This window comes from Lissotriton helveticus, chromosome 1_1 (genome assembly GCF_964261635.1).
Source record: "Lissotriton helveticus chromosome 1_1, aLisHel1.1, whole genome shotgun sequence".
Lineage (NCBI taxonomy): Eukaryota > Metazoa > Chordata > Amphibia > Caudata > Salamandridae > Lissotriton > Lissotriton helveticus.
Window position 1 is genome coordinate 1,593,463,353 of NC_136057.1, and position 22,514 is coordinate 1,593,485,866.

The 22,514-nt window shown below is 48.9% G+C and overlaps 1 protein-coding gene across 2 annotated transcripts in view; it reads left to right on the plus strand.

Annotated features, from left to right (window-relative positions):
* The window catches only part of ESPL1 (extra spindle pole bodies like 1, separase), a 588,475-nt gene that overhangs the window by 396,961 nt on the left and 169,000 nt on the right, over window positions 1–22,514 (plus strand). For both annotated transcript variants that reach the window (XM_078687592.1, XM_078687600.1), the window contains 3 exons: window positions 20,072–20,253; window positions 21,613–21,740; window positions 21,832–21,954. In XM_078687592.1, coding sequence (XP_078543718.1) covers window positions 20,072–20,253; window positions 21,613–21,740; window positions 21,832–21,954 — 433 coding nt within the window. The remainder of the gene's footprint in view (window positions 1–20,071; window positions 20,254–21,612; window positions 21,741–21,831; window positions 21,955–22,514) is intronic.

Here is a 22,514-nt window from a genome sequence, read left to right on the forward strand (position 1 = left end):
GTGCGCAGCGCGCAGAATTATGCCCTATCTCCTCCTCCGGCGCGTCTACGCGCCTCTCTAGGGTGCGGCTGATGTAATTCCCGCATGCGCAAGTGCGCATTGGGCAATTAAAACTGCGCGTGACTGGGGCCCTACAGGCTGCAGTATCACAAGTGACGACAGCGAGAGGAGCAGACCGGAGCGGCCATAATTTAGTCCGACGTAGCCCCCCTGTTTCTGCCACTGCCACCAACAGCAGGAGGTAAGTGTTTCCGCCCTGGGCTGGCCCCGGCACCAAATCAAATAATCATGACATGATGAATGTTTGCCTTCACATTCACAAACAGTTGGCGGGCGTCGCACGGTGGTGGTGGTCTCTGGTCTGGAGAGTTCAATCCGACAGTTACCAGCACTGACCGTATATGCACAGCTCTGTATGTTACGCCGCTCGCCAGCTGGAGCCTGCCCTTGTTCAGCCTTGCTTGTTTCTTCAATTAGCTAAAGTTACCCACATCCTCTTGATCAGGCAATGCTCCTAATGTCTTCGCCGGGCCTCCCTGGTCTTTACCCAGCCTGAGTGATGAAGCATGGTTCTAATCTCTGCTCCGGAAACAGTAACCGGGTCACGGTGCCCGCAAGTCACATCGCCCCAAATCGGTTCTTAAAGTGCTCTCCTAAATCCTAAGAACTTAACAAGCCCTCATCCAAAGGAAAAAAAAACAAAATGCGCAGTTACTCATTCTTTAGACCTCGGTGGGATGAAAGACTGAATGGGCCCTGTGGATTTCCAAGCATGTGACTAGGTGGCGAAACACATCACTGCAAAGCATGCATTGTCGACTGAGAACAGATGTATTTGTAAAACTGCGCCGTAAAATGGATGGCGTGATGTCGCACTATTCTTGGGAGAAAGGCCACAGAACAGGGTCAACAGCCACTACTATTTCTATGTGAACTCGCCCTAGAACATTTCCCGGTTTGCAGGCGGTTTGCTTTTAAATGCTACTAGCCTGTCCATCCCTAATAGTTTGTTATAGGTTGAGTTTTGATACTATTGGTATACGTTATTGTTGGATTAAAGAATTTCTCAGAATCGACCCACAGTATAAAAGTATTTCTGTTTGGGAGCGTGACTGTCCCCAAATGGTCATACATTTTTTAACAGAAACCGTCGCTGCCTTGTCAACGGTGCTTTTTCAGTATTGGGAAAAAATAGGGAATGAGGCCAGGGGCTGAGAGACAGAAAAGTGAGGAACAAGAGCGCAATGTGTGCGTGGGTAGGAGAGAGAGAATCGGAGAGAAAGAGAAACAAAAAACAGCCACTCGTGCAGGGCCTGGAAACACGCGTCCTGTGCTGGGGAGGCTGTGACAAAACAACTGCTCTCTTCAACCTCACAAGCAAGGCCATCACTGGTGCTGTGTGTGATGGGAAGAGCATTGTGTGGCTGCAAGGAACATAACCATGAGCACAGGTCATGGCAAGGCTCCTAAATGAAGTAACACAGTGATTGGCCATGTTCTCGGGTACCCCCAGCCTCAGTGCTGACTGCTGAGCATCGGTCAGCGGGAACATGCCTACCTCAGCTACAGTGCATACCAAACTAGGAGGAGTGAGGGGGCAAATGTAACGGCCGCCATCGGGGAAGTGAAGTCTCTCATCCGCCCTTCATAAACGTGTGAGCGTGTATGCTGGTAAGGTAGATCGGCGGCTCAATGCACCTGCAGCTGGCGACCCGAATGGGCTGGCACAGTATTATTCTGTTGAAGAACTAGTGTTATTGAGCGTGGAGAACAATAGAGCGCTTCTTGTCAGGGCTCATGCTACCAATCTGACTTACAGCAGCTGTCGTCACTACATCAACCAGTCTGTTAATGATATGGAAATTATCATAATTTCGACAAGGCTGCCTACATCTTCACTAAACGTATCTCTAAGATGGAAAAATATAGAGACAATCTCGCCTGTGAGAGGTATTGGCTTTGTCAACGTTGTTTAGCCATGTCACACAGCAGTGCGGCTGCAGGGCAGCATGACTGAAAGTAAAAAGAAAGTAAAGCAATACGACATTGTACTTTTATTTTTGTGAGAGATAGGGCAGTAAGAGACCACGAGGGAGGAAGGATGAGCATGGAGGGCAGCACAGACAATGCAGTGTGTGAGAAAAAAGATGGTTGCGGGCAGCAGCGCCAGCGTTATAGTGCATTTTTTTGTTATTATGGGTGGAGGAGCAAAACAGACAACGGAGGAGCAGGCACAACATGGACAATGGAGGTAGAGCAGGTTATGGCTAACATGTGCAACAGTCAGAGAGAGGGCAGGTGAGGGGTTGAGACATGGACAACAGAGTGCAGTGGCAACACAGAAAATGGATAGGCAACACAACCATCAGAGTGGAGGGTGTGTTGGGGTCAATACGGAGAACAAGGGGGTGGTGGGTGGAGGGCGCAGCTTGGACAATGAAGGGAGAGCTGGTGGGGTGAACATGGTCATTGGCGGGCGAGCGGGTTCGGGCAACATAGGCAGTGGACAGAGGGCGGGTGGGAGGTCAACACGAATAATGAATGAAGGAAGGGCAGGTGCCCACATAATAAAAATAACAAAATGTAAAGTTTTAAAATAGTACATAAAACAGCAAGTACTCCAATCGATTTTTTTTTTTTTAGCATCGGTTTTACCCATGAAATAAGATATGTACCGTTGCTGATCCATCCCGATATATGATCTGTGCAAATCACAACCCTGCGTTGTCACAAAATGGTACGTAAATAACAAATGTCCCAGAGCAATTTTTAAACATCGGAGCAGCCATAAAATAGGATCTAAACCAGTGCAGGTCCCCCTCAATATAAAATCTGTGCAAATCCCAACCATAGGTTATATGCAAATAACAGAGAATCTTAGAACAATTACTTCATGAATTTCATAAGTTTGAAAAGATTGAAAAGAAAGTTATAACTTTTAGAGAATTAAAAGATATTTAATAGGGTGAGCGTAATCTCTAAACTACTGCTTGTCAAATTTTGCTTTTATTGTACCAGACAGCCTGTAAAAACTTGCTCACAGCAAATACAGTTGTGGGGCAGTGTTGCTTTTTAAAATGATGTTCGGCAAATGAGAGGGGGTATACAATATTCGTCTCAGAACTCCGACCTTCAGCTAAAAAATTGTCACCACTGTGCTCCAGACGCTCTTAGTCCCAGAGCTTCTTCAGCTGCAAAAATGCCACCACTGTGCACCAGACCCTCTGGATCTCCAACAAGGAGGTGAACAACTCCCACCTCTCACCAGCAGTGACTACTGTCTGCCACACTGTTGCCAGTTTCATGGCAGATGCGTGGGTGGCAAACAGCTCAAAGACGTCATTGGGGAGCCGGCCCCTTTGCTCAATCCAGGGCCACTGTTGGGCTACAGGAGGTCAAAACAAGTCTCTAGACTGTTACATAGCCCCAAGCAGCACCAGGTGGGGGCCAAAGTCACTGAGTTGTGCACTCAGCTCAGGAATGGGTACCTCATTGAAGCAAGGCTGAACAAGGCGCTAGCAGGCGACAGGCCTCTGCATGCCCTACTCCTCCTCCAGCATTTGATGATCACACAGCTCAGCGCGAGGACTGACTGCCTGCCTCTGGAGTGTTATAAAGGATGGTTCTCCGCGTGACAACAGATTTACTTAATGTTTAATATTAATATGATCTTGTCCTTATTTATTCATGGGACATTTTAAAGTGATACCTGACGTCCCTGGCAAGAATAATGATTGAGTCTCGAGGCTTCACAGAACACATCAGTAACCTTATCTTTTCATAAATATCCAGGGTGACACGGCCATCATGTCCCCTTCATCATTAGGCCTTCGCTGAGGCCGTGAATTATGGCGCGGCACATCATATGACTGAGTGTATTTATTGCAATCCATACTGTTCCTTACTAAAGATATTGATTTGTCAACAACTAAACTGCAATATGGCTAATACATCACCTGAGCGTGTAATAAGTGTGAATGTAAACTGCGCAGGAGGGGCGAGGAAGGGATAGAAAGAGCCAGGGGGGTGGGCACTTGGAGGGGACAAAAGAGAGTGGGAAATGTACACAACGAATATACATTCCTTGTGGTAAGGAGCCTGCCTGAAAAGTAGCAGTGGCGTAGCTAGGGGGGGTGGTACACCCTGAGCGGCACGCGTATTGGGGTCAGCGGCCTCCATCTATCATCTGCCGGCAGTCTCGCGGCGGCAACACCCCGCTCCTCAATGCATTTGCCACGAGGGGGGCGGCAAAGGGCAAAAATACTCGCCATCATGTACACACATAGCTGTGCATATACGGAAGGTGCCCGGGCCCCTCAGCCTGAGTTGTGTGCGCAGCTCAGCCTCTCACAGGACTCCTGTCAGAGGCTGAACTGAGCGCACAACTCAGGCTAAGGGGCTCGGCCCCCCTTCGTATTTGCACAGCTCTGTGTGTACATGCTGATGACAGGACCGTCGCGGGTGCAGGCAATAAATCAAGAATTTGAAATTATGATGATGAATCCATCATCATGATTAAAATTTTTGATTTGGTGCGCTGTGCACATGGTGTGGGCGGCCAGGCCGGCAGGCCGCAATTAAAGTAGGAGAACTGAAGTAAGGTAATGCAGCAGGCTGGCTGGCTGGCTGCTTTGTTCGTTCTCCTACTTTAATCACTGCCTAGACATGGGTAGGATTAATATTAGTGATCAGCAATTGCTGTAACTTTCAGGGATTGGGCATGGAATCTGTAGGCTGCACCGAGCTATTTTTGCTCTTAGTTTGAGAAACTATTCAGTGAGATGCAGACACACTTTAGTGTTGTAAATCACTGGCAGCGCCAGAGAGGCCATCTTTGTAGTACAACTGTACACGGCAGTGCATCCTGCAAAGCTGACCCCATGGTGTCCATTGAAATTGCCATATCATGTGCCTTAGTGATAACCCCTAACAGTGAAATCTACTTATTTTTGACTAAAAACCCAGTTGTGTTTAAACCTTGGAGATAATCGTATGATCACACATTTGTTTGCACTTTGAGGAGCAAAGGAAAGTTAGGCTGACAAACGTGATGTAAAAAAAGTTGTCTCTTCCTTTGGATCTGCTGCAGTTTACAAGTTTTGAAATGCTGACTCAGAGGCGTCCAAGTTTGGTCCAGGAAGGCTGGATCCTTGGCTGGTGTTCGGATAAGCACAGACTTTGTAATGTGTTCCATTGCAGACTCAGTGGATGTGCATTTATCTCATGTCCATAACCTTAAAACGTCTCTTGGACGATGGAGCTTTTGGTTTAATTGTTGCCTGCTGTCAATATTGGGAGGTACAGGTAGTACTGTCGTGCTCTTTCTGGCATGCATGTTGTTGCCCCATAGGTGGCTGAAGCAGAGCCAGTCCTGGGTGTAGAGATAAAAGGAAGAAGAAAAGACAAATGCGGACAGAAAAGGGAACAGTGTGATCTCTCTCTCTCTCTCTCTCTCTATCCCTCTCAATCGCTCTCTATACCTATCCCTCTCTCACTCTCCCTCTATCCCCATATCTCTCTCGGTTCATCTCTCAATCTCTTTCTCTCTATCATTTTTTCTTTCTCCCTCTCTATCCCTCCCTCTCTTTTCTATCTCTGTATTTCTCTCCCCATTTCTCTCCCTCTCCCCTCTCTCTATTTCTCCTCTCTCCCTACCTTCCTCCCTCTCTCTCTATATTTTTCTATCCCTCTCTCTCGCTCCCTCATGCGCTCTCTATCCCTCTAACTCTCTCTATACCTACCCCTCTCTCCCCCTCTCTCACTCTCTCTATTTCTCTTTCCCTCTCTCACTCCCTTCACGCGCTCTCTCTACCCTCTGTCTATCTCTCATCTCTCTACTTCTATTTCCTCCCTTCCCTCTCTCCCCTCTCTCTATCTCTCCTTTCTCTCCCTCTATCTCCCCCTCCCTCTCCCCATCTTTCTCTCATTCCACTCCTTCCTCTCTCTCATTCTCTTCCTCTTTTACTCCCTCTACTTCTCCCTTTCACTTCTTCTGTCTCCCTCTCTCTCTCCCCCTTCCTTCCCCCTCTCTCTCCTCCCCATGTAAAAACAAAGCCAGACCTAATTGCCGCAGTCAGTGCTTTTTCATGCTCCCAGCTAGTAGTGGTTGCTCACTTCGCTTGCTCGCTACACACCATGTGGGGGCTGGTTTCACTTTTACTTTGTTCTCTCCAATTCACTACTTGTGTCTATTTTTGGTGCTCTCTGAAAGAATGCCTTTGGGTACATATGACTGGGTGGGTAACCCAATGTTCTTTAAGGTCACCATCTACTATTTACTGTGCTTTGAAAGTTGATACAATTTGAATATGTAATGAAAAAAGTGTTGTAAAATTCACCATTTTGGTCTGTCGTTTTCCAAAATTTTCGTGGGGGGAGAACCCCCCAAACCCCCCTAGTGGCCGTCGGGCTCGCTCGCTACGCGCCAGGCGGGGGCTGGTCTGGGAAAATTTGCCAGGGCTGCTTTCAGTTCCCAGTCCGGCCCTGATCACCAGAGCTTATTAGGAAGGCAGATTTAACCTGGGTAAAGAAGAATGCCCTGGGCATGTTAGTACTGGAACCGGAAGAACGGGAAATGAGGAAACCTTGTATCTGAAAGAGACACGTTAGTATTAGATTCCTTACCTTAGAATATCCCCAGGCGTCAGACTGGATCCGGAAACTTTTGCGTAGCAGTACCCTTGCGCGTCGGTAGGCGTCGTCTGCGGCTCCGCGTCCGTCGGCGGCGTCGTGGGTGCCGTGATGACGTCGCCGGAGTACTTAGACGCCGCCTCCGCGTGCTGACGTCAGTTCTTCTTTTTTCCGCGCCAGCAAGCGCAGATCTGGAAAAAGCAGTAACCCTAGTCAATTTTCACTAAACTTTTTTGACCCTTTTTGATTACTATTTCGAAGTCTCTCGACTCCGAAACTGTGCCGATAGGGATGCCCGGCTTCAAGCATTGTGACGATTGCGACCGGCTGATGTCGGTCATGGATCCTCACCGTGTGTGTTTGTTTTGTTTGGGCGTTGACCACGACGACAAGGCCTGCTCCGACTGCCGGGCCCTCTCTTCGAAAGCCAGGCGGGAGCGGTCCCGTAGGCGCCTCGAACTCCGGCAGTCGGCCTCGCGCCGTGAGAGGTCCCGATCCCATGGGAGGTCGAGGGACAGGTCGCGGTCCCGGAGCCACCACAGCTCCGAGAGTAGGCCGCACTCCTCCGGGTCGAAGTCGTCGTCAGGTAAGCGGCACAAGAAGTCCAAGCGGCGTCATCGCTCCTCGGACTACCCCCCCCCCCCCCCGACGCTCGCGCGATGCGGCCGGGGTTCGGGTGACACCCCCCACGCGGCTCCGTCTGAGTCGCGGGCGCCGCGTCCAGCCCCATACCCTACGGTCCCTGGGCTCAACGCGACGCCGGAGGAGGTCGAGCGCTTCCTCATGGCCATGAGAGTTTCCTCATGGACTCTCTCCTCCGACGGGCTCCGCGGCGCCTCCGGGCCCAGCGGACCCATCTGGGAGCCCTAGCGGGTCGGCGGCTCCGGCCCCGACGCCGTCAGGTGCTTCGGCCCCGACGCCACCGATGCCTTCGGGCCCGGCGCCGCAGGTCCCTGTTATCCCGACGCCGCCGGCGCCTTCTGGCCTGGCGCCGAGGGGTCCAGTTGTTCCGACGCCGCCGGCGCCTTCGGGCCAGACGCCGCTGGTCCTCCTTCGGGATCTGGTTCGTCGCCGGTGGATCTGACGGCCTCCCCGGCGTCGGACCCTCAGGTGTCGCCTCCGGCGCCGTCCTCGGGTGGCGCCGACCCCGGTCCTCCTTCCGTTCCTGTTCGGCCGTCGGGACGGCCCCGTTGGGCGCCGCTCCAGACGCCGTTGGGTGAATTTCACTTTTATGAACAGGCCCCATTGGTTGAGGACCCTGAATTTCAGGAGATGGGTGAAGGAGAGGACTGGGAGGGGTCTGAGGACCCTCTGACCAGGGAGTGTCAGTCTCATGAGGACTGGACAGAAGACCTTGGGGAGGCCAGTGGCCTGGACACCTCTCCAGACACTGGGTTTGTCTCCCCTCCTACCGTGGCTTCGGAGGAGGGGGCAACATATGGTGTGGTGCTGATGAGGGCTGCCAAGGCCTTGGGCCTTGAGCTCCCTGTCGCGGCCGTGAGGACTAACCTCCTCACTGAGGTCCTTAAACCGCAGTCAAGCTCGGCCGAGCCTCTGCTGCCCTTTAATGAGGCCTTGACTGACGTTCTTCTGGGCACTTGGTCCAAGCCCGCTACGGGTTTGCCCGTAGATAGGAACGTGGCCAGACGCCACCGCCCAGCCCCGGGCGACCCATGTTTTCTGTCCTCCCACCCTACCCCCGAGAGCCTGGTCATCCAGGCCTCTAATTCCCAAACCGCATTCCCGTCTGCCCCGCCGGATCGGGAATCCAAGAGGTATGACCAGTATGGGAAGAAGATCTTCTCATCCATTAGTTTGGGCCTGCGGTCTTCCAACACCGCCTGCTTCTTGGGACGTTACACCCACTCTGTGTGGGATAAGGTCGCGGAAGTGCTGCCAGAGTGTCCGTTGGAGGTTCAGGCCAAACTCGGCCAAGCCCTTGTGGAGGGCCGGGATGCAGCCAAGTATTCCATCCGGTGTGGGCTGGAGACCACTGACTCGCTGGGTAGAGCGATGGCAACGACGGTGGCGGTCAGACGCCACGCCTGGCTGAGGTCCGCCAACTTCTCGGCAGATGTCCAGAGCACGCTCATGGACATGCCGTTCGATGGCCGTCGCCTCTTTGGCGACAAGGCAGACCATGCGCTTGAGCGTTTTAAGGACTCCAGGGCTACGGCCAAGTCCTTAGGCCTCTCGGGCCAACGCCAGCAATCGGCTGCCTATCACTCCTTTCGTGGCCACGGAAGGGGTGTGCCCACACGTGCCGCCACGCACCGCAGGGCAATACCCAACGCGGTGGCGGCCGTGGGAACTGCCGTCCAGGCGGTCGGGGGCAGCGGCGAGGTCAGTCCACACCTTCCCCCGCAGCATCCGCCTCAAAACCCTCCTAGTCCGTGCTTTCAGGCCCATGTGACGCCAGTGGGGGGCAGGGTTCGCCATCACCACCTCCACTGGCGCACTGTCACGTCGGACAGGTGGGTGCTGCAGATCGTCCGAAGGGGCTACTCCCTCCCCTTCGAGGCGACTCCTCCAGCCATGCCACCGCAGAACCACAGTGTATCGGGGGATCACTTGCGACTTCTGCAGGAGGAAGTTACAGCCCTCTTGGCCAAAGGGGCCATCGAGCGCGTTCCTGGGCCAGAAGTAGGGTGTGGTTGCTACTCCCACTACTTCCTGGTACCCAAGAAGGGCAAAGGGGGCCTACGCCCTATCTTGGACCTACGGAACGTCAACGGCTTCCTCCGGAAGGAGACGTTCAAGATGCTGACATTGGCTCAGGTCTTAGCTGCCCTGGATCCAGTAGACTGGATGGTAACGTTGGACTTGCAGGACGCTTATTTCCACATCCCCGTCCTGCCGGCCCACCGGCGCTACCTGCGGTTCACAGTTGGCCACGAGCACACACAGTTTACCGTGCTCCCCTTCGGCCTTACCAGCGCCCCACGGGTGTTCACAAAGGTGATGGCGGTGGTCGCAGCTCATCTGCGCAGGTTGGGGGTTTCAGTCTTCCCCTACCTCGACGACTGGCTGTTGAAGGAGGGCTCACCCCAGACAGTCGTCAGCCACCTCCAGACTACGGCAGACCTCCTGCATCAGCTGGGGTTCTCGATCAATGTGCCAAAGTCACACCTGTGCCCCTCTCAGAAGCTCCTCTTCATCGGAGCGGTTCTAGACTCGGCGCAGTTTCGGGTTTATCCACCCGAGCAGCGGGTCCGGGATATTCAGGCTCTGATTCCCATCTTTCAGCCGTTATACCGGGTTTCGGTCAGGTTGACGCTGCGGCTTCTGGGGCTGATGGCCTCCTGCATCCTACTGGTGCATCACGCCAGGTGGCGGATGCGGGCTCTGCAGTGGGACCTGAAGTTTCAGTGGGCCCAGCATCAAGGCAACCTATCCGACCATGTCCTGATCTCGGAGGGCACTGCGAGACGGTTGCAGTGGTGGCTCACGGACCACGATTGGGTCTGCGGCAGATCCCTCTCCCTTCCCCAACCAGAGCACGTAGTTGTGACGGACGCGTCCCTCCAGGGCTGGGGAGGCCACATGGGAGAGGCGGAGATCAGAGGCCTCTGGTCTTCGGCGGAGACTCGACTCCACATCAACATGTTGGAGCTTCGGGCGATTCGTCTCGCACTGAAGGCATTCCTCCCCTCTGTCCGGGGGAGTGTAGTGCAGGTGTTCACGGACAACACCACCGCCATGTGGTACTGCAACAAACAGGGCGGGGTGGGGTCGTGGACCCTTTGCAAGGAGGCTCTGCGCCTTTGGCAATGGCTGGAACATCAGGGCGTGACTCTGGTGGTTCAACACCTGGCAGGTTCTCTGAACGCCAGGGCGGACGAACTCAGCCGCCGGTGCATGATGGATCACGAATGGCGTCTGAACTCGGATGTGGCTCAAGGCCTCTTTCAGCAATGGGGAGAGCCTTGGTTAGATCTATTCGCCACCGTAGAGAACGCGCAATGTCATCAGTTCTGCGCGTTTGAATTTCCAAGGCGGCACTCGCTCGGAGACGCTTTTCGTCGCGAGTGGAGTTGCGGTCTGTTGTATGCCTTTCCGCCTATACCACTTCTGCCCAGAGTGCTGAAGAAGATCAGGCGCGACCGGGCCCAAGTCATCCTTGTGGCTCCGGACTGGGCTCGAAAGTACTGGTATCCCGAGCTACTCAGTATGTCAGTCGTTCCCCCGGTTCGTCTGCCTCTTCAGGAGGACCTTCTGTCGCAGCAGCAGGGGACGGTCCTCCACCCGAACCTGTCCAGTCTCCACCTCCATGCTTGGAGATTGAGCGGCGACCGTTGAGGCCATTTGACTTGCCTCCTGAAGTCTGTAACGTCATTCTGGCAGCCAGGCGTCCCTCCACAAAGTCGGTATACGCCTGCAGGTGGAACAGATTTGTGGCATGGTGCACAGCAAAGGCTGTGGATCCTCTTGCTGCCCCTCTTTCAGAGGTTCTTCTCTTCCTCCTTTCTCTTGCCCAGCAGGGCTCTGCTCTGGGCACTATCAAGGGCTACCTTTCTGCCCTTTCAGCCTTTCTCAGGCTACCTGATCAGCCTTCTTTGTTCAAGTCCCGTATTGTGAACAGATTTCTTAAGGGCATCACTCACACTTTTCCTCCTGTTCCGTTTGTGATGCCTCAGTGGGACTTGAACCTGGTTCTGACTTTTCTGATGTGCGCTCCCTTTGAGCCACTTCACAATTGCCCTCTTCGCCTTCTGACTCTGAAGACTGCTTTCCTGGTTGCCATCACCTCTGCCAGGAGAGTGAGTGAGCTCCAGGCTCTTTCTTGTACTCCACCTTTCCTTTCTGTCCATCCGGACAAAGTGGTGCTTCGTACCAAACCATCTTTCCTGCCCAAGGTTGTCACGGCCTTCCACATTGGGCAGTCTATCACCTTGCCTACCTTCTTTCTGCCACCGCATCCCTCTAAAGAGGAAGAGCGGCTCCATCGTCTGGACCCAAAATGTGCGCTCTCGTTTTATCTGGATTGCACACGCCAGTTCCGGGTGGATGACCAACTCTTTGTTGGTTACGTGGGCACTAAGAAGGGGAAAGCGGTGCACAAGAGGACCATCTCCCGGTGGATCATCTTGTGTATCCAGGCTTGCTACTCCTTGGCTAGGAAGGAGCCCCCTGCTGGATTGCGGGCTCATTCTACCCGAGCCACGGCGACTACCACTGCCCTGGGCAGGGGTGTGCCCTTACAAGACATCTGTCAGGCAGCTACGTGGGCATCGCTGCACACGTTTGCAAGACACTACTGCCTGGACAGCCAAGTCCGGAGGGATGGCTTCTTTGGCCGTTCCGTCCTCCAGGACTTTCTGGTGTGAGTATTGGTTCGCAGACCCACCACCGGGGTTGGTATTGCTGGGGTATCTATTCTAAGGTAAGGAATCGAATACTAACGTGTCTCTTTCAGATGCACAAGTTACTACTTGTGTAACAATATATCTGTAAGAGACATTAGTTAGTATTAGATTCCTTACCGACCCACCCATCCTCCCCGTTCTGCGAACCAATATCTAGGGTTAGGGTTGTCCCCTTCAGGGCCCTAGTTTCAATGGCACCAGTGTTGGTTTTTAACATGGCTCTGCGTTTCTGGCGCGGAAAAGCTGTGTCTAAGAACTGACGTCAGCACGCGGAGGCGGCGTCTAAGTATTCCGACGACGTCATCACGACGACGGACGCGGAGCCGCAGACGACGCCTACCGACGCGCAAGGGTACTGCTACGCAAAAGTTTCCGGATCCAGTCTGACGCCTGGGGATATTTTAAGGTAAGGAATCTAATACTAACTAATGTCTCTTAAAGATATATCGTTACACAAGTAGTAACTTGTGCGTCAGGGCTAATTATGCATCCAGGACACTAGAACCTTATTTGAAAATAGTCACAATCCCGTTTCACAGACACCTTTGAATTAGATTCAGGTTTGGTATGATTTATTTATTGTTAGGTCACTTCCCAGTCTGGGGTAGACCAGAAACCTCCCAACCATGTAGCTGCGACAACTTCTCTACTCAAGACACAATGCATTTTATTATGTTCTGTGAGCATTACGCCGACCTCAGGAAAACTTATTTAAAACCGTTACCGAGGGAAGCTGGGTTTCTACAGGTTAGACCCGCTTTGACTTATCTGAAACTGTTAAACAATACTCTGGTAATGTTTGGGGTTGCAAGCTTCTTGGTAGCAGCTGTGCGGAACAACGCCAAGAGACTAGCCATTCGCATTAACCAAAACGGATTTATTTGATCATTTTGCCCAGTTTTAAATATTCCTGTGGGAAAGACTTTTTAAAGTGTTTTTATCAGATGATAAATTTGTACTGATGATCGTTTGTACATAAATTAATGATAATGAATTGTAATATTTCTGCTTTTATGATTTTTAATAATCGAATAAAGTGTTCTTGACTGAGACCTGTAGCCATCGATTGCATTTTTCAGGTTAAAAAGTGCACGCGTTCCATTGCTTTCAATGGCAACGTGTGCTCGTATGGCGATTCCCTTGCGGGAGCGAGCTTTGGCAACATATGTTTGTAATTAACTTACAAACACATGGTGCCCCTGGCTCGCTCCCCCAAGGGAATCGCGCAGGCCCCCTCCTCTCTCCCTCCCCGCTACTGCCAGCGGGAGGCTCGCGCTTGTATTCTGTAGCCAGCAGATGGTAGCATTTGCAGCACCAAGCATACAACTCGGTGTTCCTTTATTCGGAAAGCACTCACAACCAACTAAATTATCATTTTGCAACATAGTATTGTGAATTATCATGTGTACCTGTAATGTTATCTGGGAATGTGTGCCGATCTGTATAAATCACTTTGTGCTCTTGCATCTGTGTAAGATCCGTGCAACTGTTTGTCCTTCCCTTTAACCCCATACCTACTCGCGTTGTCAATTCTTGTTTAACACAGCGATCTAGAGGTTAAAAGTTGTGTTGCTATTTAAAGGTGATTTATGCAGAGTGCGTCTTTTCCTCACAAAAGCGTGGTAAGCTCCAGGCAGTCTTTCTAGTTTTCAGAAATGAAAAAAAACGGTTTACATTTGTTCTTTGCCTTACTTTAACTGGGGAGGGGTGAACGAGTGGCACTGCATTACATCAGCAGGCGGTTCCACCCACCCTCCCCTTCAGTGCTTAATCACAGCTTTGGAAGGAAGTGATATGTAGTGGTGGGGAAACGCCGAGCGAGAACCACTTTTTAGGTCGAGCATTCGAGACCTCTTGTATACTTTAGTATACCTCTTGCTTACTTGAATGTGGACACGAGTCGGACGCACGCTTTTTCAGTGTCAGATTTGTCAGTGTGAACGCGCTTTTGTATCTGGCTGCTGGCAGCTTGCTGGAGACAGCTTCAGTGCTTTCGGTTTCTAAGTACGTGTCTGCTGGCGTTCTGCTGTCGTGAGCGCGCTCGCTTCACAAGGGCGCACCCTCTTGAGCTTCGGCTGAAAGGCTTGTGTTTAATACCCTTTGCCTCCCATCTGCACAAACAGACCGCACAACCAGACCGATGCGCTAAAGGCCAATAAACTAGATTTATTAAGATGTACTTGCATTTTCTTTAATTCGACAGAATCTAGCCTATGAGCTCCTCATTTACATGAAGTATGAGCGCCTGATTTTATTCGATTGGAAAACTGTTATGGCAGCGGGTTTCAGTGGACATAAATCAAATGCCATAATGATGTTGCAGTTTTGTCCTGCTTGAGCGGACTTTGAAGCAGAGTTAAAAGTATTATGCCTCACAAACTGCACTGCCTGGCAGTAGCTGCGCCTCCTACATTTGAGTGACAGGTTTGCGAAATTACGTGATATTCCCCTTGATAAGGAGGAGTCAGGTTGGGCAAAGCACTGTGGATGAAGGAAATCGACTCATGAGTGAGGCTTTGTTATTGTTTATTGCTGAACCATAAACTTTTGAAAAATGTCCAAAACATATTGTTCTGTGACGAACTCTGGACCGGTATTAGCTACTATAGAATTTAACACAAGTTAGTGCACCCGGAACCAATCCAGTGTGACACGCCGGTTACCATCCTGGAGCACGTGCTGGAGGTCTTATGAACCTTGTAGATGGATCTGGAAGCCTGCACAGAGATGGACCATTGACAAAGGTGAGTGTTGGTTGCATTAGCATAACTCCAATATTGACGGCTCTGGCTTGTCTAGCGATATTGGTGCATGAGTCCTTTGGAGTCACAATGGGAGGGGGGGGCAGGCGCATCATCCAAATAAGGGGAGTTAGCGTGTCGATGAACCCACTGTTGAGAAGGTACAGGTTTATGAATAATTAGTGTTTCACCTATAATCGTTATTGCTATACTCATGTGAAGGGCATATGTGCACGTGCCCAAGGGATTCCCTCATCATCCTAAGAAAAGCTTAAGAAAGTTACAGATGTATTTCTATTGTAAATGCCCAAAATTTAATCACAGGACCTCTTTGGTTAAATTAAAACACAATATAAGAAAGAGGCAAAAGCTCTCTCTCGCTCTCTCTCGCTCTCTCTCGCTCTCTCTCGCTCTCTCTCGCTCTCTCTCGCTCGCTCTCTCTCGCTCTCTCTCGCTCTCTCTCGCTCTCTCTCGCTCTCTCTCGCTCGCTCTCGCTCGCTCTCGCTCTCTCTCGCTCGCTCTCGCTCTCTCTCCCCCTCTCCTTCCCTCCCTCTCTCTCTCCTCCCCTCCCTCTCTCTCCTCCTCTCTCTCTCCCCTCCCCCTCCTCCCTCCCTCCCTCCCTCTCTTTCTCTCTCCCCTCCCCTCCCCTCCTCCCTCCCTCTCTCTCTCTCTCTCTCTCCTCCCCTCCCTCCCTCCCTCCCTCCCTCCCTCCCCCTCCCTCTCCCTCTCCCTCCCCCTCCCTCTCCCTCTCCCTCCCTCTCCCTCCCTCTCCCTCCCTCTCTCTCTCTCTCTCTCTCTCTCCTCCCCTCCCTCTCTCTCCTCCCCTCCCTCTCTCTCTCTCCTCCCCTCCCTCTCTCTCTCTCCTCCCCTCCCTCTCTCTCTCTCTCCTCCCCTCCCTCTCTCTCTCTCTCTCCTCCCCTCCCTCTCTCTCTCCTCCCCTCCCTCTCTCTCTCTCTCTCTCTCTCTCTCTCTCTCCTCCCCTCCCGCACGGAATACAGTACCACTGTGATCACAAAATTCTTAAGCACCCTGCAACCCTGGGGATTTACAGGAATCCAAACACCAGCGTAAAGTACTCGAACAACAATGACGTCTGTCTTATAAATGTCACAAAAAGATGTTAGTATTTCACTTCTGTTCTTGGATTTTCGTGACAATACAACACATATTGCATTACAAAAGCTATAGGTGTCACATTTGTGAAAGTTAAAACTATTGGCATTGTAAATGACAAAGCTATTAATTTCGCTATTTTCAAAACCAACACATAAATAAAAAATGTCATTTACAATAGCAATAGCTCAAACTTTCCTAATGCGAGACCTATTGCATTGCAAATGCTTGTTTTTTTTCCTGAGTCCACCCCAGAGGGTGGAGTCGGGATTTTGTTTCAGTGCTGGCTGATTTACAGCTCACACAAAGTAGTTGCATTTTCAGTGACACAGCCGCCTTTTCTCCCATTCAGTCTTAAGTACACATGTCAAGGTCTGAGACTGGCCGCCACAAGGTACATAGCATCCTTCAAGGTTTCCGTCTTGTTATCGTTATCGATTCAACAGATCTTTACTTGCTGGTACGTTGGGTCATTGATAGCTGTTAGCCCGAGCAGGCATTTACTGACAGAAGCTTACCCCTGTTTGTGCATAATCCCAGACCTGGGGGAACTTGTTTCACATTTAAAGCATCCGTATCGTAAAGGGGGAGCGGAGGCTAGTTAATGCGGGAAATTGTACCTTTATCACTTTAATGTATTATTGCTTTACGTCGGGGTGCCTGAAAGCGACTAGAATGTTCTCATTACAGGTTTCACCCGTGTGTCTCGTGCAGCTTGGGCTCCCATGTTGCTTCCATGGTTACCACAAAAATACTGTGAACACCGCCCTAAAACAACAAGGAAACGACCCATGCCACATTTTCTATGTGAAACCTATTTTACTCAGATGGGAAGTGGTGTTGAATGTTTATAAGCCAGCATGGCTGGCTTTTGCCGTTCACTGTCCAGTCCCCCCCACCCCCACCCCCTCCAAGTCTCTGAATGAGACCGGGTGGCAGGAGATGATTGGTGGTAATGATGGATGCTGGGGCTGCCAAGGAAACCAAGCATTGGCATAGCCAATATTTCTTGCCTTTGGGACCTTATAAGTGTTTAGCCAAGCAACAGTTAATGTTGCACCGAGGATATTGTGCTGCATAGCTAAATACTTATGAGGTCCCAAAGGCGAGACCTATTAGCTACGCCAATGCTTGTTTGCAATGTGGCCAGCTGTGGATTTTGGCCTTAGCTCACCTGGCACCCAGAGAAGCCTAGCTAACCTGTACATGTTTGTAAACAAGACACCTATTCGAATCTAGGGTGGGGTGACTTGTGTGGCTTCACCCCGTTTCCTTACTCAGAAGCCTTTGCAAACATGAAATTTACACTAAAGACAATTTTTTCTCACATTTCAGTGCAGGGAAGGTCAGGAATCTGTGGGGGATCCACTAATTTCATACCACCCAGAGTTACCAAATGTCTCCCAATAACAGTACCCCACTTATTTATTTTAATTAAAGGTTTTATATAGCGTTAGCTAGACCCAGGGGTTTCAGAGCACTTTACAGAATCAAGAGCAAGGCAATAATCTTAGGCTCAAGGGTTACAGAAGGTTAAAAATAAGGGAAGTGTAACAGGAACACACATTAATATATATACAAAGAAACATTTGTAGGGACATGAGGGATGGAGTTACTGAAATGGGGTCCAAACAATTAACAATTATGGGGACATAGTGCTGGCTAGGCTAAAGCTTGCGATAACGGAGCCATAAAATTACAGAAATAAGGTTAGAAAAAAATAAATGAGGGGCCATGGAGAGCAAGGCAAGCAGAGCAATAAGGTGAATACTAAGAAAAGAAAGGCCAGCAGTCAGCAGATGAATGACCTGAGGAGATGGCGTTTCAGGTCCATGTGAGTGGGCCAAGACACCTCCACACAAAAGGCCCTCAAGCTCTACATAGAGATCAGTGATCGGGTTAGCTGCTGTGTTCCGCTGCCCACCATGAAACCTAAGAACCACAGATGTGTATGAAAACTATGCAACCAGGGAATTCTATGGTGGGGGTCCTTTTGTGAATCCCACAAGGTTTTTTTTACCCACAATGCCATACGAACTCCAAACTTTGGCTAAAATCTCATTTTCCTTACATTTTTGATGGAAACTTCCATAATTGGGAGGAATCCAAAAACTTACAAGCACTCCGCTTTCCCCCACTTGTCCTTATTAACACTGCAGCCCAACTTGTGTGGCTGGGCCTAGTGCCTGCGATCGGAACGGATCCAGCCAAGGTGAATGGGAGTTCCACTGTGGGATTTCCAGTGACCCTGGTTTGAGCCATTCCTGTCCCGGTTCTTGGAGAGGATGCCAAGAAGGAATTGTATTGCCTCCTCTTTTTTTACTTTGATAAATCTCCTTTTTTCCACAAAAGTGCATTTGGGTCCCATCACTGTCCACTTGGGTCATCTTTTTTGCTATTTCTGTAATTATTTCCTGGATGATCGTTGGAATGTTTTTTCCATCAACTAAGACTCCCTTGTCCTCCTTGGAAGCTGAACATTAGTCTTTCAAAACTAATGGCACCCTTTTTGGTCCCACCCACAATTTTTATTTTAAGTGTTTGTGTGAAGTAGTTTTCATTGTAGGCAGACCTTTGCCTTCAAGAGTGAGTGAACTACAGACTTACTGTATCTAAGAGCCTCACATGATGGTTGATTGAGAAAACAATAGCTAAGAAATTATCCTCCTAAAATGTCTGATTTTTATATCGTATTCCTTTGTAACCTCTTTTCTACACCTTTTCCCCTCTGCGAAATGCTTTGTCAGTACATTTAATGTAAACCTGTAAGATGCTACCCAGCAACACCCACAGTGTGGCAAAGGTTTAAGTTAATATGAAATCTATCATGAGATTTGTGGCTCAATTTATGAACAGGCCTGCCTCACCAGAAAATCACAAAAGTACTCCAGTGCATAACCAGAGTTTAAGTCTTAGTTCTGTAGTGAACCTACAAAATAGACTAATTACCAGAGCTGTCTGCTTCCTAATAGTTATGAGCCCTGGAGCTTAAATGCACAGTGGTATCTCTAGTGCTTCTGGAACGTTTTGAGACCGCACCTTCTACTTTGCTAGCTTATTGGTTAATTGGCCCTCGATAGTCCTATGTCAAAAAAAAAAAACGTTTTATACATGCAGTACATAGGCAAAGCTATTCGGGGAGTAAGTTCTGTGATGTATAAGATACTATGAGACATGAACTGGGGCGTCATTTACGCCCCTAACAATTGCACAGCTAAGGTGCCTTTTTGGCTATATTTTATTCCAACTCTGCGTGTGGATAATTGAAAACAAGAGTTGAATTAAGAGAAACGGTTGAACTAGATTACTTGGAGTACTGGAACTAATTTGGAATAAAATATAGCCAAAAAGGCACCTTAGCTGTGCAATTGGTAGGAGCGTAAATGACACCCCAGTTCATGTCTTATTTACCCTGGTGCCAAGTGGGCATGGCACACAACCAATTTGAACGCACTCTGATAAGAAAATGGACAAATTTGGATGAATTAGGAGTATGGTGTGCATCCTACCCTCACTAAGATTCAATGAGAGCAGGTCTTCATTCTTCGCCTCCGGATCTTTACCATATTCATTTGCTTTGGATATAGCTGTTTGGCAGGGCATCTTCCCAGCATTCCCAGTCTGAATGGGAAGTTTTAAAGTGTTTGTGTGGAATACAGAGGCAGCCTAATTAGATAGATCTTAACTAGAGGTCTTCTTTCAGGGCATAGCAGAATCTTTGAAATGGCGTGTTTATTGTAAAACCATAAGTGCAGGATCCAGGATAGGTTTTCAGGATATCTCACCTTTTCCCGTAATACTCCCCCTCTCCTCCGGGCTCTCCCCTGTTCGAGTGTCGTGGTTTCAGCGCTGGGATACTCACGGGTTACTACGCGCTCTACAAAACCCAATTAATAATAATAATAATTAATAATAATAATAATCCACTCAAAACAAATTGGTTCCACATTAAAACAGTCTTAAACAATATCTACTCGAAAATGCACTGCTAAAATCTGATCCTACGGCGGGTGACTTGTAATGTAGAGATTAAAGCTCATTTTGCATTCCAGTTTAGCTGGGTTATGTGGCAATGTGCATTCTTTGTAGTTCCTTGGTTTACCTAACGATTAATGTTTGTTTAGACACAGAATGTGAAATAACCACTCTTGCACTTGTTACATGCAAATGTCTGAAGGCCTCTTGATGATTGCGCACCTCTCCCGCACCATGCTTTTGCAGGAAGAAGAAGAAAGATCTGACACTGGATGTGTCAGACCAGCTACAGGACCTCACGTTGCAAGATGGAAGCACTGGCGACCTGCTGAGCCAACATCTGACACAGTTAGAAAACCTCTTCCAGTTTAGCTGTTCCGGACTTGAGAAAAATACGTTTCATGAGCAGCTTCAGCAGATCCCCAATGGTATGATTTTTCTTGGAATAGTAACCCTCAAAACCGGTTTCGAAAAAAACAAAACCAGGAACATAATGGTAAATGACATTTTGGGTGTAAATGTTACTACACAAACAATTATTTTTTGACGTTCGAAATAGTTGTCAGACTCCTATTTGTTTTGTACCCTTGTGATTTCACACATTCTCTTTGGTCGATGCAGTCCTTCTATGGCCATGCGTATTAAGTTCATTAGGAGCAGTAGCCCTCTTTGGAATAGGAAGCAGTTTACAGGCACTAGTTTTTATGTTGAACATCTTTTTAAAATGATTTTCATATAATGAATTCAGTTTCAGATTCATAAGGTGGAAGGGTGGCTGTAATGAGGAGGAGTTTGGTTGCTTTCCTTATTCTCTGTGGAAGATGTAAAATGGCGGTGGAGTTTGGGAGATGCTGGTGCGTTTTGAGTGTTGTCTCCTGGTACTGTAGCAGATCTGGGTTGAAGAGGGCCAGAGTGCCTTTCCTGATGCATTTTAGTCACATCACACTGTTAAGTTTCCATGCTGGTAGGAAAACGTTTACATTTGCTTTCAGAAATGCTTTGCACAAGCCTTCTATCACTGCTAATAATTATTAATAGAGCTATTTTTAAATAGAATTTGCTATGGATTTACAAAAACCAAATTACCACAAAGCTCGGTAAGATTTTGACTTTCAACTTAGTAAACGGTTTTTAATGGTGAAAAAAAATTGCAATAATGTAGTTTACCACCTTATTTAGATAATATTTTTTGCCGTTTTATTTAATACAATGTTAAGAAAAGGAGCTCTAGGAATTTGTTGGACCTCCCAGGGTTTGGCACGTTTACTCTGGTGTACCGTTTGCATGGTCAAGTGGAGTATTTTATGCAGCCTTGTGTGTTTGCGGTTTGTGGCTTGAGTAAAGAACTCTGGATCCATGCACTATATAGTGAGATGTTAGAAAATGGCGACTTTGAGCAAATCTGAACAACACAGGGTGTAGTTTTTCTTGTATTTCCTCTCCTGTGTCGTTTGCCATTTGTCTTGTTTTAACATTGGTAGCAGTCTTAAAATATTTGTTGTGATAGTGCCATAAAATAAGTTGGTGTCCAATTGAAGTACTTTGCGAAAATGACAATTTCTGGCAAAGAAGTAATTGGATGCTTACTGTTACAGCTGACCTAATTTTGTACTCGCACTGATTTGTGTGTGACAAGTTCTTCAAAGGTCTTGAGCCGTATGCAATCTGAATAGGGGTGGGGTGATTTAAACAGTTCAGTACAAATATCTGTTTGCAGATCTATTAAATGATCAGCCCAATTATGTACTGTATGTAATTTACTCTTTTTTTTTTACATTTGATTATAGGTGTGGTGGTGTGTGTTTTGACAATGCTAGACCCCCACCTAGGAGTCACTGCAGATACCTTGCTGCTCACCAGGTTGGAAGGAGGTCATACACCTATCACAGTACGCATACCCACAGCCCGAGGAAAGGTAGGTGGTTGAGAAAGGGAGACTGGCTGAGATGCAATGGGAATGGCTGGTATGCAGTTATTTGATTTGTGTTGTATTCCATCTTTACCAGGTTTCGTTGAGCTCAGCCCTTCGAGAATTTGATGCCATCCAGAAAGAGCAGAAAGAAATCAGTAACCTGACGGATAAGGTGGAGTGGTGGGAAGGTCGATCCGCCTTGGATCGAAGGATGAAGGCAAGTCTTCTGTCAATGTTCATGTTAACCTATTAACTTTTTTTTTTTTTAATGTTCCATAAATTCATTTCACTACTTATAAAAGAAAATGTTTCTACTTAGTTTTAGTGTACATTCCCTTAGGGGAGAATGTCACTGCTCACAGGAGGGCAGAAGGTGAAGCTTTTATCCGCTTCCACCCAAATGCTATTAAATAATGTGAGGCCGAGCTCTGCGTGACTCAGGCCAGAGATGACAGACTACGTTGTCAACACTCCAGGACACGTTCTTAGTCTACTTCCCCCTCGTCAGGGTATAAACTTGAAAAGTACAAGAAGCATGGGAAGGGTAAATTGCCTATATGCCCTTCGTCTCCTAAAGGATCTTCTCACTCTGAGCCTTGGTCGTTGTGTAGCCAGTTAATCCTGCTCTAAATGATCTGTACCAGTAACTTCACTGAATCCAGACCGAAGCCATCTGTCTCCATCAGCTCCACCACCATTTTTCCCTGACCCTTTGATGCAAAGGCTGGATAATATGCGCTGACTCCCACATTCCCAGAATTCTAGGCTCTGGACTCT